The following is a 17,658-nucleotide window of genomic DNA, read 5'->3' on the forward strand; positions in this document are numbered from 1 at the left end:
TAGGAGGGACATGATGATAATTGTCTGATCCGCCCTATGACAAAACAAAATTGCTAATGATTTTTATGTTTGCATGATGGTTGCAAGTAAGGATTCTGACTTCTTTTATCTTTGAATTCAAGTGCTGTTCGACCAATTTTTGGCAGGGAAACTTCTACTACTGCTATATCATTTTTACTTCTTAGATGTAATAACACATCAACATTCCATTTCAAATGTAGACATGTTTTTTTATAAAAAATATATATATAACCAATTTTATTCATCTTTGTCATTTCTCTTTTTGAATGTATTGTTCAAATTATGAATAAAGTATATAGAATAATACTCCAACACACACACCCAAGAAAAAGAGTACTTTAATGTCGTAGGAAACTATCCCAAGAAACCTTAAATATCTATCCGACGAGGAGAGTTGAACTCAAGACCTTCTATTCAAGAGGGAAATGGCATAACCAATCTACCACGCTTGATGATAGAAAAGTTATACCATTTTCCTCTTTTTATTAGCGCACGCGTGCGTGCACTGCCCGCGCACGCACACACACATGTGAGAAGAAGAGTATGTTAAAGTTGTAGGAAACTATCCCAAGAGACCTTGAAGATCTATCCGACGAGGAAAGTTGAACTCAGGTCGTGTTATTCAAGAGGGAAATGCATAACCAATCTAAATACCTTATGAGAGATGCATTAATTTAAAAGCCAAGTAATTAGTGGCCTTTAAATTAATGCACACCAAAAAATAAGGTGAATCGTGTACCCCAAGGATAAGTGTTTAAATAAGTGACGGTGACAAGGTTCATCTTTGAACCATACGAAACCCTTCAAAGCCACTTTTGACCTTAAAGAGAAGTGTAAATATGTCAAGGATTTGCCTACGCAGGGCTATTGTAAAAATTTGCCCTTCTTGTGGAAGGGTGGATCAAAGATAATGTTGCCCTTAAAGAGCACTTTTTTGGGGAAAAAGATTGAGAGAGACACACACGCGCACACACACACATATATTAGTTCTAAATTAATATGATGATTTTCTTATCGGAGCTAGTGGTTGAAGACCAAATTCCCAAGGTTACACTTTTATCTACGTGACTTGATACAATTTTGTGTTGAATTTCTCTTTAAAAATTAAGTGCTGATTTGGCATTTTCATATTTGAAAGATGCAAAATAAATGTATGTATCATTTGAAGGGAAAATTTTTAAAAGGGACCTTCATGAAGAAGGGCAGGTTCTAAACTAGACCTTCCATGAAAAGTAGATGGCCACCTTGCAAAAATGAAGGTTTGGCCTAACCACTATCGGAAGATTCTTATATTATATTCAATAACACACCAGATTCCTCCAAATCTTATCCACCTTATTGCATCGCTTACACTTTAGAATCTTTGAAACTCGACTCGAACTCAAACCCATGAGGACCTTCAACTGTGTGTATCATCTCTTAACCAGAAGAGCTAACATGTCGAGCTAGGCAACCCAGAAGGGGGTACCTGCCCTTTCCCCCGGCCTCCTCGTGCGAGACCTCCAGGTTGCACTTACTCTCCTCCTGGAATTTCAATTGAATCCCTTTCTTTTTCGATTCAACTTCAGCTGGTAGCCCTAATGTTGGGACTTGTATTTTTTTCCAGTTTTTGGCCTGCCCAAAGGGCAAAGGCTATAGTGATGCAATGTCTTTTTGCTGACTGAAATATTTTACATTTATTTTGTTCATTTTGTGGATTTATATCAAGAACCACTATGTGCTATGATTAAATGCACAATTTTTGAATAGATGAGTAAGGTAGTGGGCACTCATTACTAAGTATGGTGGGATAGATACTATATACTTATTACTATCTTATAAATGTTTGCAACCAATAAATCTAGAGAGAGAATCAGTGTCGTGGAAAAGTCTATCTCAACTTAGCCTTCAGCCGGTTGCACAATCAAAGTAGCTAATTGATTTTATTGTTTCCAATTCCAGGTGATAGTGGGCACTTATTGGCCTGCTCAAAGGTCAAAACTTATCCTGATTAAAATAGAAAAAAATTTGAGTTGTATAGATTAAAGTATAGATAGTGCTTTTCTTTAATGGTAGTTGTGTTATATTCAAATATGTCACTCTCGTGCCCTTGCAGCTCAAGGTGTTGATGCAAGGTGAAGGCAGTCAGCTATGCTTGCACCTTAAAGCCTTGATGGGCTGCACAAAGAGGGTGGAGAGGAGAAACGAGGTGGACAGTCAGGAGCTGCTGGAGGAAGATGTCGTGCTTGGTGGTTCGCAGGAGCAGGCAGAGCCAGATACGAAATGTGGGGAAACGGACCTAGAGGGACCCTTTTGTAGCAAGGTAGACCATGAATTCAGCAAGTGAAGGATTCCAGTTTGCAAGGAGAGAGCTCATTAAGGGTGCACAAGTTCTTCTTGAGTCTTTGCATGATGCAGGAACCCGCGAAGATGTGTACAGTACCAGAGTGGGATTAGGGAGCCCCAATTTTGTGCACAACCCCAGTATTGGACAAAGTCCTGGTCGTGACTTTTGCATTGACGAAAGGTGGCTTATTGATCCAAAGCTCCTCTTTGTTGGGCCCAGGATTGGTGAAGGAAGGCATGGGAAAGTGTATGAGGGCAAGTAAGTATCTTCAACTTAGCAGCCCTTTTTTTTTTGTTTTAGTTTGGCTGCTTGCACTAGGAAGCAGAAATTGCAGTGCAGTGGTCCTCATAGTGGCTATGGGAATGAGGCAGAACAATTACCAGTCTTGTGGATCGACTTCTACCACTTTCAAGAGAAATTCTACCTTTGGGTCACAGTGACTTAGAAAAGTGGCACGTTTCAGGTCCCTTGCTCGGGGGACTATGCACAGCTTGGGTTATTGAGCTAGGAAGATGGTTATTGAGCTAGTGTAAGCTTGGGTTTTACATCGACGCAGAACATGGTTTAGTCGTTGTACCCTATGCGCTGAGATCTCATGTGGTTCTTGTCTTTTTAGCTGAGCTGTGTCCTCACACTCATCATTGCACCACCAATGTAGGGAGGCTAGATGAACGTGAAAGCCAGATAGTGCTGAGGTTTGCAGTGACTCTTGAAGTGTGTGGTGAGCGTGCAATGGTAAAGCCCTTCCCTCCCCATGGACCCTGGTGCCGCCCCTCGGCCCCTTGCGGATATCACCTTCTGTGTTCACGTGCTAAGCATAAGAATACGAGGGTAAGATTGCTGTGTCTCAGTATTTTGTGGAGAGAGAGAGAGAGAGAGAGAGAGAGAGAGAGAGAGAGAGAGAGAGAGAGAGAGAGAGAGAGAGAGAGAGAGAGAGAGAGAGAGAGAGAGAGAGAGAGAGAGAGAGAGAGAGAGAGATTAAAGAACAATTAAGTTATATGCTTCTCCTGTTTATTCCTTCTCTTCAATTGCTGACTATTGCCATGAATCAGTATGCAGAGGTACTTGCATCATTTTCTCTCTCATTGTCACCAAGTGGCGATGCTTTCAACAAGGACAAGTTGAATTTTAGATGGTGTGATACGAATTTAGTCACTATGCTATCATTATTGCACATCTATCACCTTTCAACATGATCTTGCAAGATGCTCTCTCAGGAATTAGGTTTTTCAAGTTACTTATTATGTTTTAAATATGTGCTTTATCCTAGTTTGACAATTGGTCTTGGCTATTGTTCTTTCCTTCTATGGTGCAGTTGAAGGCCTAATTTTCTATCTTGGTTCTTTAAATGGTTATGAATATTGTTTTTTTCTTCTAGGATGGAGCATATGGGTATATTCTTGGATGATGCCTGTAAATATGGTCAGTCAAGCAGAGTCTTGTAGATAGTAATTTGTGTTACTTACTCTAATATATAATTTGATAGTGTATTTGAATTTGTTTCAGAAGTTGCCAGTGCTAGAAGGCAAGCTTTAGAATCATAGAAGAGAAACTCTTCACAGAGATTTGAGATGGGAAATTTCTTGATGTTGTAATGTTCACAACTCTTAATCGTCAATATTGTCACGTGCTGTTTACATTCTATGTATGAGCTCTTATAGTATGCACTTCATGGTTTCAAGCATGCTTGTATTTCCGCCAGCCGCCTAACTTGAGTACATTTGCAATGTGCTAGCAACACTCCTCATGCATAGCAAGGAGATCAATTTGTTTTAACAGGAGTTCACATATTGCTTCAATAAAGATGACTTTCAAAGTTTATAGTTATTAGATGGAATTTCATTCTTAATTGTCTGTACCTGTGAGATATTTTTGCGATTGAGTTATTAAAAATTAAATTTTAAAGAGCACTTGGAGCAATTTCAAGCAGTCCATTATGGCAAGTCTCCTATTGTCTATGTAGACTGATGGATGTGATTTCATGGGCTTTCCCAACAAGTGACTTGTAAAACCTTATGTGTTATTCTTGTGGGAGTCTCAGTAGTAGAACAATGAGCTAATGAGCTATTTTCAATGTATATGTGGCATGTGAATGTTTGACAAAAGTGTCAATCTCAAGACATTGAGGTTCAAGAATTCACAAATAGTGTTCAGCTTTATACATTCTTGTAGTAGTATGTACGATTTGAAAAGGCATTGTTATGTAGTTGGTCATGGTTATATTGGGAACTATGGTGTGAATCTGTGCTTATGGAGAAAAAGCGTAAGGTTAATGTTGATTTTTGTAATGGCAAGTACCTGTTTAAGTGCTTGGCTTTCTTTAAGGTTGTGTATAATAGATAATTTTACGTAAATTAGATCATTTCACATATGCTAGTCTTGTAGGCTTAGTGGTTGTGGTAGTATCAAAGATGCGAAACGCAACAAATGGTGATTGTGTTGAATATCACTACTTAGAAGTTTTGTGTGCACACATTGTAAATGGATTTAAAGAGCATAAAACATTTGACCATTTGATTTATAAGGTTCGTTATTTTCTCCCATCGATTATTATACAAATGGGGTAATTGCATCTTACTTGGAATTCATTAGTGATAAAAAGTGTTGGGAAAGTGCTTAACGAGGGAAACACATTCCCACTTCGAATATGATTTTTCTAATCTTCAAACACATACACGATTTGAATTGTGATAGGTTTTATTCTACTTGAAAATTGAGTAGAGATAAACTTGGCAAGTGGGGAGTTTGCTTCCTAATTAGGGAAAAACAATTGCACGTGGGATATGAGTAACATTTTCCCACTTGTCAATAAGAGAAAATTATCTTCATTCACCATCTTGCTTGTCCTTGCTTTCCTGCATTAACGTGTATATCTTTGTACCTTTATCCTAAGAAGATGCAACTTTGCTACTTTTCAATCTTTCATCGAGGTCAACATTCTATAATGTAATCGGCAGGCCTTGTGATTTTGTCACTTGTTATTATCATTTTAATTCAATTTATTACTTTTCCTTAAAAACAACAAAAAAGAAGGCTTGGCGCAACTTGGGCACGTTCGGTTGACTGACTTTTAAATGAGTGGCTCTCGCACTTCATCTCTGATTCATTGCGGACTGTGGGTGGCAGTAGCATATTAAGATCATGGCGGACTTGGTGGGCGTTGGCGGTGGCTTAGTGGCCATCATCAGCAAGATCATTCAGCAATGCGAGCAGAGGACGGAGAATGCCCAGGTCATACAGGAGCTCCACAGCTTCTTGCAAAGCCTCCAGAATTACATCCAGCAAACCCAGGAGAAGTCGCTGGTGCTCCGCAACAACAGTGCTGTATGGGCTTTAGGTAATTCAAGGGAAAATTCCCAAAACTTCTTGTGATAGGTATGTGGAGCCTCGTCTGTAGAAGCTCACGATGTTGAATATTGTAGGGAAACATGAGGGAAAGTCTTTGGCATTTCCCCCAACCAATTAGATCACCATTTTTGGTAGGAAAGGTCTAGAAACTTCTTGTGTCAGAGTATAATGATCTATACTGCTCCTGAATCGTGTTTAATGATTACGATTTGGCAGGTGCCCTGCAAGAGGACTTGGAAAATGCTGTCTTAACGGTGAGTAAAATCTTGAACAAGGGCTTTGTGCGCTCTCTTTGGGATGCCAACAAGATCCGGTCCAGACTGAAGGAGTACGAGCGGAAGTGCGACGCGAGAGAGAGTGCGAGAAGAAGAGCACGACGATATGGTGAACTCGCTCTACTGTAATGTGTAGAGCATAGTGAGTTCTTATTAGGTTTTTTACAAAAGAATATGTGTACATACCTGGCGGCCCGCCCACTTACCTAGGCGACCACATTGGGCTTTATACCCCAACAACCTCCCACTTAAAGTCCAATGTGGTACTTTAAGTGTGAGAGAAGCTACTATACAAGCTAATATACAAGAGATGTAGAGAAGTGATGTACTACCCTACACCTAACTGCTTGCAAAAATGCGCAAAGCTCTCTGAGGGAAGTCCTTTTGTAAGTAGATTAGCAGGATTTTCTGTGGTGTGAACTTTGACAAGCTGTAGTTGCTTATCCTCGAGCATTTCCCTGATGAAATGATACTTCACATCCACATGCTTTGTCTTTGAGTGATAAACTGGATTGCGAGCCAATTGTATAGCACTTTGACTATCACAATATAACACAGGCATCTCTTCTTTGATTCCCAAATCTGTTACTAGTCGATTAAGCCAAATTGAATCTTTGCATGCCTCTGATGCTGCAACATATTCAGCCTCTGTAGTAGACTGAGTAACACAATCTTGTAATCTAGAACGCCATGATACTGCTCCACCAGCCAATGTAAAGACATACCCTGACGTAGACCTTCGGTTGTCTAAGTCACCTGCATAATCTGAGTCTGTAAAACCCTTTAGACTTAGCTCCTGACTCCCATAGCATATACACATACTCTTTGTAGCTTTCAGGTATCTCAATATTCCTTTCACTGCCTCCCAATGTTTCTTGCCTGGGTTTGACATGTATCGACTTACTACTCCCACTGCAAATGCAATGTCTGGGCGAGTAACAATCATTGCATACATCAAACTACCCACTGCAGACGCATATGGAATCTTATCCATTTCAGCCTGTTCTTCCTCAGACACAGGACAATCTTGTTTGCTAAGTTTTACATATGGTGGCAATGGAACACTCAATGCCTTTCCCTTCTCCATATTGAAACGTTGCAAAACCTTATCAATATACTCTGTTTGAGATAACCAAATCAACTTCTTTGATCTGTCTCTCTCAATGCGCATACCAAGTATATGACTTGCCTCACCCATGTCTTTCATGTCAAACGATTTTGCCATCTTTGACTTCAAAGCTGAAATTTCTTCCAAGTGCTTGCTAGCAATCAACATGTCATCCACATACAAAATAAGGATCAGCCAACTACCATCCTTAGCCTTCTTTGCATATAGACAGTGATAGAACTCACTACGTTTGTAGCTTTGAGAAAGCATAAACTTGTGGAATTTATGGTACCATGCCCTCGGTGATTGTTTTAAGCTATAACGATTCTTTAACAACTGGCATACCCAATCTTCCTTGCCTTTCTCAACAAACCCTTCTGGCTGCTGCATGTAAATTTCCACATCTAAATCACCATGCAAGAACGCTGTCTTGACATCCATTTGGTGCAACACCAAATCGAATATGGCAACCAATGCAAGAAAGCATCTCAATGTAGTCATCTTGACCACCGGAGAGAAGACTTCATCAAAGTCAATGCCTTGTTCTTGCTTAAAGCCCTTGGAAACAAGCCTTGCTTTGTACTTTGGCTGACTATCATGAGCGGTGATCTTATACCTGTAAACCCATTTACAAGGTAGAGCCTTTTTGCCCTGTGGTAATTTAAGTAGCTTCCATGTCTTGTTTTTATGCAGAGCTGTCATCTCTGACTGCATAGCCAATTGCCAATTCCCGGAGTCCTTCATTTGCACTGCATAAGGATCAGCCAACTACCATCCTTAGCCTTCTTTGTATATAGACAGTGATAGAACTCACTACGTTTGTAGCTTTGAGAAAGCATAAACTTGTGGAATTTATGGTACCATGCCCTCGGTGATTGTTTTAAGCTATAACGATTCTTTAACAACTGGCATACCCAATCTTCCTTGCCTTTCTCAACAAACCCTTCTGGCTGCTGCATGTAAATTTCCACATCTAAATCACCATGCAAGAACGCTGTCTTGACATCCATTTGGTGCAACACCAAATCGAATATGGCAACCAATGCAAGAAAGCATCTCAATGTAGTCATCTTGACCACCGGAGAGAAGACTTCATCAAAGTCAATGCCTTGTTCTTGCTTAAAGCCCTTGGAAACAAGCCTTGCTTTGTACTTTGGCTGACTATCATGAGCGGTGATCTTATACCTGTAAACCCATTTACAAGGTAGAGCCTTTTTGCCCTGTGGTAATTTAAGTAGCTTCCATGTCTTGTTTTTATGCAGAGCTGTCATCTCTGACTGCATAGCCAATTGCCAATTCCCGGAGTCCTTCATTTGCACTGCTTCCTTGTAACATGAAGGCTCATTGCAATCAGTCAACATGACATAGTTCATAGATGGAACAAACCTATCAGGAGGTCGCGTGACACGTCCAGATCTACGCACAATAGGTGGCTCAGGCTCAACCACAACCTGTGGTTCCACTCTATCCTGTCCTTGCTCCTCTTGAGCCCTGACATTTTGTCTTGCACGTGCAGGTCCATCTTCTTGGAAGACAACTCTTCTAATCTCCTCAACCCTCTCTGGTTTAGAATGATATTTGGATTCATTAAAGTGAACATCATTGCTGCGGACAACCTTTCTGGATTCGGGATCCCAAAGTCTGTACCCCATCTCACCAGAATTACCATAGCCTAGAAAGATGCACTTTCTACTCTTTGGCTCAAGTTTGTTCCTAAATTCCTTTGGAACGTGAGTATATGCCACAGCCAAAGACTCTGAGATGCTTGTATGAGGGCACCTTGCCTGACCATACCATCTCTGGCACTGAATCCTTCTGCAAAACCTTGCTAGGAGATCTATTTACAAGATGAACAGCTGTTGATACAGCTTCAACCCAAAACCCATTTGGCAGCTGTGCATTAGACAACATACTTCTGACCTTCTCTTGTATGGTCCTATTCATCCTCTCAGCAACACCATTTTGAGGAGGATTGTAAGGAGCAGTAAGTTCACGTTTTATACCTTTTGACTCACAAAAGTCCTGAAAGGCCTTTGAAACATACTCTCCACCATTGTCAGTGCGTAAGCATTTAAGCTTCTTGCCACTCTGATTCTCCACAAGTGTCACAAACGTTTTGAAAACACTAAACGCTTCATCCTTGTGCTTGAGAAAGTAAACCCATACTTTCCTCGAGTAATCATCTATAAATGTCATAAAGTAAGAAGCTCCCCCTAAAGATGGGTTAGGCATAGGTCCACACAAATCACTATGAACAAGTGCCAACTGTGTATCTCTTCTATTGCTTCTATGCTTATGTGGCTGCTGTGTTTGCTTACCATACAGACAATGTTCACAGAATTCAAAATCATTAAATAAAAAGCCAGGCAAATAACCAGAACGAGACAAGATTTCCATTCCCTTTTTGGACATATGTCCTAACCGGCTATGCCACAAAGAAACGTTCGGCTACTCGGTTACATTGATTACATTTTTAGAGACATTTGATACATAAATCATGTAAAGTCCTCCAGACTTTACTCCATGTGCTACTGTCATAGAACCCTTGGATATCTTCCACATGTTCTGTCCAAAAGTGGTGATGTAGCCAGCATCATCAAGTAAACCTGTGCTGATCAAGCTCTTTGTAATTGCGGGAACATGTCTCACATTCTTCAGCGTGAAAGAAGAGCCATTCTGAAACTTCAATTGAACATCTCCAACACCTAAGATCTCACATGTCTGCCCATTGCCTAGCCGAACATGATCTTTAGTGGTCACATAAGAAGTAAACCACTCCTTGTTTGGAGACACATGAAGTGATGCCCCTGAGTCTATAATCCAGTCACTCAGTGCATTTCCATCAGATGCTGTAAGAAGAGCTGAGTCCATTGTATTTTTCAAGAAGTAGATGTCTCCTGACACTAGACTGTCATCCTCTGCAACAATGTTTGTCACATTTATTTCTTGAATCTTCACTGAGGACTTGTTCTTCTCACCATGGTCTTCAGCTTTCTCTTTGCCTTTTTCTGCTTTCCATTCTCTGCAGTCTCTTTTCATGTGACCCTTCTTGCCACAATGGTAGCATTCTATGTCACTCTTGCATTTAGCACTGCGGGACTTGCTACGAGACTGATTCCTCTTTCCACCTTTGTACTTTTCTTTGGTCCTTCCCCTGACAACTAAGGCTGTTCCTTTGCCTTTGTCCATTGTCTTTCTATTGGTTTCTTCAGTAAGCAGACTTCCTTCTACACCTGCTATGTTCAAACCATCTGGAGGTGCAGAATTACTCAAAGCTGTGCGAAAAGTGTCCCAACTTTCCGGCAATGTGATCAACAGGAAGATAGCTCTAACAGGTTCATCAAACTTGACACCTTGAGCTGACAACTGACTGTAGATTGTGTTGAATTCATTCAGATGATTGGACATAGGTGTCCCTTCTTTCATCTTCAAGTCAACAAGCTTCTTAAGCCAGTATACCTGTGAAGCTGCACTCTGCTTCTCATAAAGATCACTAAGCTTTAACCATGCTTGATAAGCCGACATCTTGTCTGCTACATTGAAGTAAACGCTTTCTGCCAAAGTCAGCATAATGGTAGAAAGTGCCAATTCATCCATTTCGCTCCATTCGTCTTCGTCCATATCTTCTGGTTTTATCCCCTTGAGCTTTATAGGTTTTATCTGCTTCTTTTGTACCAACACGTGCCAAATCTGCTTCTTCCACAATGGGAAATTGGTTCCATCCAGCTTCTTGATATTGTAAAGAGCAGTGTCCTGTGATCCAACCATAGGTACGCTTCACAGTAGTTTACTTTCCTGGGAAAAATTCGGCAGAGTTTCCCCTGTAAACTGACCTCTGAACCAATATCAACCTGTCAAATGAACCAAGAAAGCTTCAGATTCTGCAGAAATTTTGGCAGAGTCTCCTTTGTAAAATGGCTATGGTGTACTAAAAACAGACCAAAAAATAGCTCAAAAAACCACTGTCTCTCTAACACTGTAAGCTGTGGGTAAACTTGTCCTGCACCTGTACTGTCTTTGACTGCCCTGTCACTGTCCTGTAAGCATAGACTACGACAATGCTTCAACGGCAGTAAAGCAAAGATGCAATCCCAACTGTCTAACTCACAGTCAATACATCCTAGCTGCCTATCTAAGGGTGCTCGAGTGATCTCTCCAAGACCTGTATCACTGAAAGGATCTCAACATTCGAGAATCCCCCAGCTCAATAAAACCTCACTCGACCCTCAACAAAGGCTGCAGTAAATCTGACAGTACATAGACTTCCCACAAAGTCATACATCCACAAATTTCCAACTGTATGCTGTAACCGCTGCGGCGGTTGTTTCCTGCGTGACTCACAGCCTGCAAACCCTCAACAAACATACATCATCTCTGACAATACATCCCATGTGGAAGTACCTGCAATGTCAGGATGAAATCTGGAATATCAAGCAGCAAACACAAGCTACCTGATGAACTAGTGGATGTCGGCTACAGAATGTGTGTAGATGCGTCCGTGTCGTATGTGACACGCCTCCAAGAACTGTGAGTCGTCTTTCGATGTATAGACAACCACAAATCAACACTCTGGGAGTGTCGATATCCTCAGCACCTGCAGTCGTAGGCCGAAAACCCCAAATTTGCAGAGTCGGATCTGCACCCGCCGAGACCACGTAGTCGAAAATGGCCTGCGCGGACCTTTATCGAAGCCGAATGGTGGCCGAGATGACTTCAGAATGAAATTCTGAGAACATCAAGCCCTTTGGGCTTGCCCAAAGGATTTGGGGCCGTGTCTTCGCCTGTCGAATTTCACTCCAATCTGAGCTGGTGACTCTAGCCTCCTGCAGTGCTGCCCCAAGCCTCGATCTGAGCTCTGATACCAGTTGAAGGAGTACGAGCGGAAGTGCGACGCGAGAAAAAGAGCACGACGATATGATAAATTCGCTCTACTGTAATGTGTAGAGCATAGTGAGTTCTTATTAGGTTTTTTACAAAAGAATGTGTGTACATACTTGACGGCCCGTCCACTTACCTAAGCGACCACATTGAGCTTTATACTCCAACACAAACTACAAGCGCTTCGTGATCGCGTCATGACGTCTTTCCAAACCAGGCTTTCTCTGGCCGCACTTGATGTAATGTTTTGTTGTAATCATTATGAAGTTCTGCACATCTGAATCCCCACTTTCCGAAGTGCGATGTCGTCATGAGCGCTTGCAGGCGAGCCTATTGCATGCATGCTGGCTCCCATGCAAGAGTCCATGATGTTGACTTTGGCCTGAAAGGAAATTAATAGAAGAGGAAAGGGTTTCCAATTTTCCGAAGTGCGATGTCGTCATGAGCTCTTGCTGGCTCCTGTGCAAGAGTTCATGATGTTGAATTTTGGAAGGGAAATAGGACGGGAACGGGTACTTTTGCACAAGCAGATGTCCACAACCTTTTCTTAACAGATTAAAAGAGTCACTTAACCTTCTTTCATCACATCAGGTGGCTATTGAAGGCAAGCAGGCTCAGGATGCTTTCCAAGAAGCCATGCTGAAGGTGAACAAAGAACTGCAGGAGAGCTGTTTCTCTACCTCTATCTCTCTAAAGAAGGAGCAGCACGTGGCTCTTCGAAAAGAATTAAGGCAAGCCCTGCAACCCATAACTATAGCAATGGAGTATCACCATAGAATTGAGGCGGCGGTGTCCATGATACACAGTTTACAACCGCAGACCAGCGACGCAGAGAAGTTTTTTGAGGATGTATGTGCTCTCTCTTAAACCCTTATTATTTAGTACTGTGTTAAGCCTTGACTAATTGATGTTAAATGTAGGTCTTGGGGGCATTGGGTGGTTTATCAGTTAAGAATCAGGGTGATGCTGCAAGCAGCAGCAGCTCTTCAAGCAGGCCTGTGACACATGCCAGTGGCAGTGCCAAACGAAGTCCCAGTTTGGTCAAGTGGTATGAAGATCCCATCACATGGGAAATCATGTGTGACCCTGTCAAGGCAACTGATGGCCACACCTATGACAGGTGGACAATACTCAGGAAACCTTGCCACATGGCTACGAGCCCTTTCCGACCAGACGACCTACGCCCTTTCCACATTGCAACAGATGATATTGATGTGCGGAGTCGCTTGTTTCACAAGTTTCCTGAGCAGGAATCCCAGTTTCGGGCTAAGCATGCTGCATACAGAGATGCTGCCTTGCATGAGGCCCAGGTTGGGCACTTTGCTGATTCTGTGAGCATGCTCAGGCATGTCCTGGAGTGGGCTCCTCATGATGTTGAGTGTAACGAAAAACTACAATATGTCCAACGCCAAATGAGAGCAGCAAGTGGCAAGTCAATCCCATCAGCTGGTAATTTTCAAATCACATATGCATATACATTACATACATGGATTCAAATCATGATCATGAATTATCTATTTTTCTTAACTTTCTTCATGGCATTATGTGCATTTATCACTGTTTCCAAACAAACACATAGCATTGCCCTAGGTAGGCCAGTAAGAATGTTTTTTTTTTGTTTTGCTAAGCGCACTCGACGGATCACTAAAGCATGCCAAAATGATGTGCATGAGCTGATGACCCTTGCTACGCCAACAAACATCTAGATGCAACATTTAGGAATGCATATTCCTGCTTTATGGGGTCAAGTGTTCGTGTATCTACTCAATTGTTGCTGCTCTGTGGTGGCAGATGATGCGAACCTGTTTGGAAGAGAAGTTGATCAGAGCCGGCAGGATGCCAACACCAGGAGCTCGGCTACACTAGTTCAGCCTCAGCATTTGTATCCTTCCCGCCTGGACAAGGCCAGGAGCAACAGACACTTGCTTTTGTTGTCCCCAGATGGTCTCTCTTGTAGATTTCGCAACACTGCCGCTACTGTAGAATCAGGTAATGTAGGTGCTGCAATCGCGGATATGGCAGTGCCTGTACGTGATGAGCTACTACGATCAACAACCGTCTTTTACTTTGAGATCACCATAGAGGAGCTCGATGGGAACAATGTAGTAGGCCTGGGCTTCACAGGCTCAGAGAGCTTCCGCAACAACTTTTTGCCTGGACGCTATCCCAACTCTTGCGGCTTATACCACGTCGGGGATTGTGGTTACATCTTTGCTGATGACAGGAAGCAGGGAGGAGTGGGCCAACGTATAATTGCAAGGAAGGGTGATACAATGGGTGCTGGTATCCACCATAGCCATAAAGAGATATTCTTTGTGTATAATGGCTCTCTCATAGCTGTAATCACCAATACACTGTCAGGTAGGGTAATGCCCATTGTGGCTCTTGGGTCGCCGAGGGTATGTGTTAAGGTGGCATTTAATGATTCTGCATTCTGTCCAGAGCAAGGCCATCCAGGCTAGTTATCTCTGATCCTAATATCCAGGACAGCAGCATAGTGTCTCTCTCTCCCGATGGCCTCATCGCTCAGTATATCGCACAGCCAGTGCCACCCCAAACAATTGAGGAACTTCCAGTAGTTTCCCTTCAAGCAAATTGCGGTGCATGCTTCCGACATCCCAGTCAGAGCTACTACTTTGAGCTCACCGTAATAAACAAAGGTGATTGTGGCTACATAGCCATAGGTTTCGCTCATCAAAATTTCTTCCAATCAAACAAGCAGCCTGGATGGTATCCCAACTCTTGTGCATATCATGGGGATGACGGTAACCTGTTCTTTGGATACTCAGACATGGCGCAGAATTTTGGCACGACCTTCTCTGCTGGGGATACTATTGGTGCTGGCATTGACCATGCTTCTAACACCATTTTCTTCATAAAAAATGGGAAGAAGGTGGGTCATACGAGCAGGCTGAGGATGTCATGCGCTCTTTATCCCGTCATTGGATTGCATAGCCCAGATGAGGTGGTGTCTCTCAACTTTGGTCTCAGAGCTCACTATATTGCATGACGACAATCTAGGGGCGAATTTGCACTGATGGCTGATCGCGCGATTTGCACTTTTCAATGGGAGATTCAATGGGAGTGGAGTTTGGCCCAACCTTCTCCAAACTGGATGTCATTGGTGCCGGTGTGGACTACTCCACCAACACCATTTTCTTTACAAAAAATGGATGCCTAGTAGGAGACACAAGGCAGATGAATATTTCATATGCCCTGTGTCCAGTAATTGGATTACATAGCACAGAGGAGGAGGTGCATCTCAACTTTGGTCAAGCTCCATTTTGCTTCGACACTTCTCAATTGCATTGAAATGCCTTTTTTTTTTCTTGACATAGTGGGGGTTCTATTTGGAATGTTTTTCTCGAAGTGTCAGATTGAACTTTTATTGACCTTTTGCCAAATGGAAGTAGTTCACATATTGCAATTCATGGTGAGGCATGGAACTTTTCCACAGTTTGAAATCCAAATTTCACAACACTTCTATTTCGATGTATAATCCCATGCATTTCTTAGATTGAAAATTGAAATTGCTTGTTGTTTGTAAGATTCTTATCTCCATTAATTCTCTAGGAACACCTTGAGGCTTGCAGAGATTGGTGCTCATTCATATTTTTAAATATCGTGGATGTGAACTCAATTTAGATACAACGAGTTTGCATGACCTGCCTTTGGCTGCTGCATGGCCAATAACCACAAGCCATATCAACTCTAACCTCAGTGGCTTTGAGGTCAATACATTGGCCACCTATAGGTGCTAAGATGTGGACAATTGCGTACCCCGAAAAAGCTTATCATCCCCTATAGAATCTATATGAATCGTCCCCTAAGGAGCCCTTGCATAGTGATCTAAATTGCGTTGTCTCTTACCAGCATTCAGCTAGTAGTAGCATCCATGGCACAAAAATACAGCAGTTGTCAAGAGAGACGGCTGACAAAGAGAAAAAGAGGATATTGATAGAGAATAATTTGGACTTAACTCCCATCTCTCTCTCTCTCTCTCTCTCTCTCTCTCTCACACACACACACACACACACACACACACACACACACACAATCAACACACTATAGATTACACACACTTTCATTCTCTTTATTTTCTCATGCAGTTACTATCTTTCTTTCTCTTACTCTCTTTGCTCTTCTGCACATTGCACTCAATCCATCTCTCTCTCTCTCTCTCTCTCTCTCTCTCTCTCTCTCTCTCTCGCTCTCGCACACGTGTGCGCGAGCACACAGGTTACTGAAGAATTTGCTGAACTAAAGTTAGATCAACATAAAAGCTCAACTACTTGGGAAATCACAAGAGTTCTAGCAAAGACAGAGAAGTGTGGATAATTAGAGCTAGCTATCAAAGGATCAAAGGAAGACACAATTCATGTAAAGAGAAAAGTGGTTGATAGAAATGGAAAATGCAGACAAAAGGGTACGGAAAGTTGTGAGAACTTAGAGATTAACTTAATGTGATTAATACCAATGTTAATTGATATGCTAATGTCAAGAAATAAGAGAGTGCAAGATAGGAATATAGCAATGACACTAGATTGCACTTGATGAGTGGAGAAAGAAAAACCTTTGTACAAATGAGGGTAGTATATGGGCTTCATATATAAGTTGAGGTATTGATATCCATCACAGGTGAATTTCAGGTAGGTGGGAAAGCACATGTTGAAACTTACATAGGTGGAAGGAGTCCATGTGGGAATTAAGGTAGGTGAATGTAAGGATTGTGGGAATAGAGGTAGGTGGAAAGAGTCCACCCTTACTAAAATAAATAATTAACTTTTACATCCCCTTTTAAGGATGGACTTCTCATTGTAACACATTGAGTATGACGAACAAAAAGCTTTGTGACGTAGCCATGTTGTAGATACATGCCATCCCCCTTTAAAGAGAAGTTCATTGAGTAGAGATCAAACTCAAACGGTTGGGGTGGTATTTTTACTTCAATAGCCATTTGCAAGAGACAATGTTATGATTCTTAGGAGATGGCACAAGCTCCCAAGTTCTAGCTTCTTCGAGGGCTTGGAGCTTATCCAATATGGCGGCATGCCACTCCTTGCTCTTGCTAGCAGCGAGGGCATCGAGAACGGAGAGGGGAAGGGCATCTTCAAGAGGCTCTTGTGGATGCTCAAGAATCATTTCATCATTGAGGACATCAGAGAAACTGGTGGCTTCATAGATCTCGCGAAGAGAGCGGGTGCGGCCATGCGAGCTAGAGGCGGCTTGGTCCAAGTGTGTAGCCGAGGGGTGCTGCGATGGCGAGGTGGCAGAAGTAGAGTTGTGGGGCTCAACTTCGCTGACATCTGCTGGGATGGGAATGCTTGGCAAGGTGTTAGAAGCTGGACGCACCCCACGGAATCTAACTACTCGGAGGACTATTATTTTTTGTAATTATTCATTCATTGAGAAAAACCTGATTTTTCACCTTGTAATTATTGGGACTTACAGAAGTTTCCAGATTGTATCCCAGTTTTGATAGTTAGATTGAGTAGATGGTTGATTTTGAAACTTTAGGGTTTGAGAAATTGTAAGGTATATATACCACTTTTTGACCTTAATGAAAAACCTTTTGTCATTTTAAACAAGTTTTGAAGTCTGTGAGTGAGCGTACTGTGTACGAGAGAGAGAGTGTGAGCTTCATCTTGACGCTACGTGTGCTCCGGAGGTCGGAATCAAGTGCGGAGAAGTGCAGCGTGTTG

General features: G+C 42.1%; 1 protein-coding gene and 1 pseudogene across 2 annotated transcripts; both read left to right on the forward strand.

Moving 5' to 3' along the window:
- Positions 1-5,488: 5,488 nt before the first annotated feature.
- Positions 5,489-12,466, forward strand: LOC147421790 (uncharacterized). The gene is made up of 3 exons (XM_086502704.1): positions 5,489-5,684; positions 5,912-6,008; positions 12,111-12,466. Exons 1-3 carry the CDS (start codon positions 5,489-5,491, stop codon positions 12,235-12,237), a joined length of 420 nt encoding a protein of 139 aa, XP_086358830.1. The 3' UTR covers positions 12,238-12,466.
- Positions 12,467-12,472: 6 nt separating this feature from the next.
- On the forward strand, positions 12,473-15,560 carry LOC147421791 (uncharacterized; annotated as a pseudogene). Its single transcript, XR_015186751.1, has 3 exons — positions 12,473-12,805; positions 12,877-13,405; positions 13,748-15,560. The product of XR_015186751.1 is annotated as an uncharacterized LOC147421791 (transcript).
- Positions 15,561-17,658: the final 2,098 nt, after the last annotated feature.

The sequence above is a fragment of the Adiantum capillus-veneris genome, chromosome 27, assembly GCF_014529385.1.
Source record: "Adiantum capillus-veneris isolate H3 chromosome 27, ASM1452938v2, whole genome shotgun sequence".
Lineage (NCBI taxonomy): Eukaryota > Viridiplantae > Streptophyta > Polypodiopsida > Polypodiales > Pteridaceae > Adiantum > Adiantum capillus-veneris.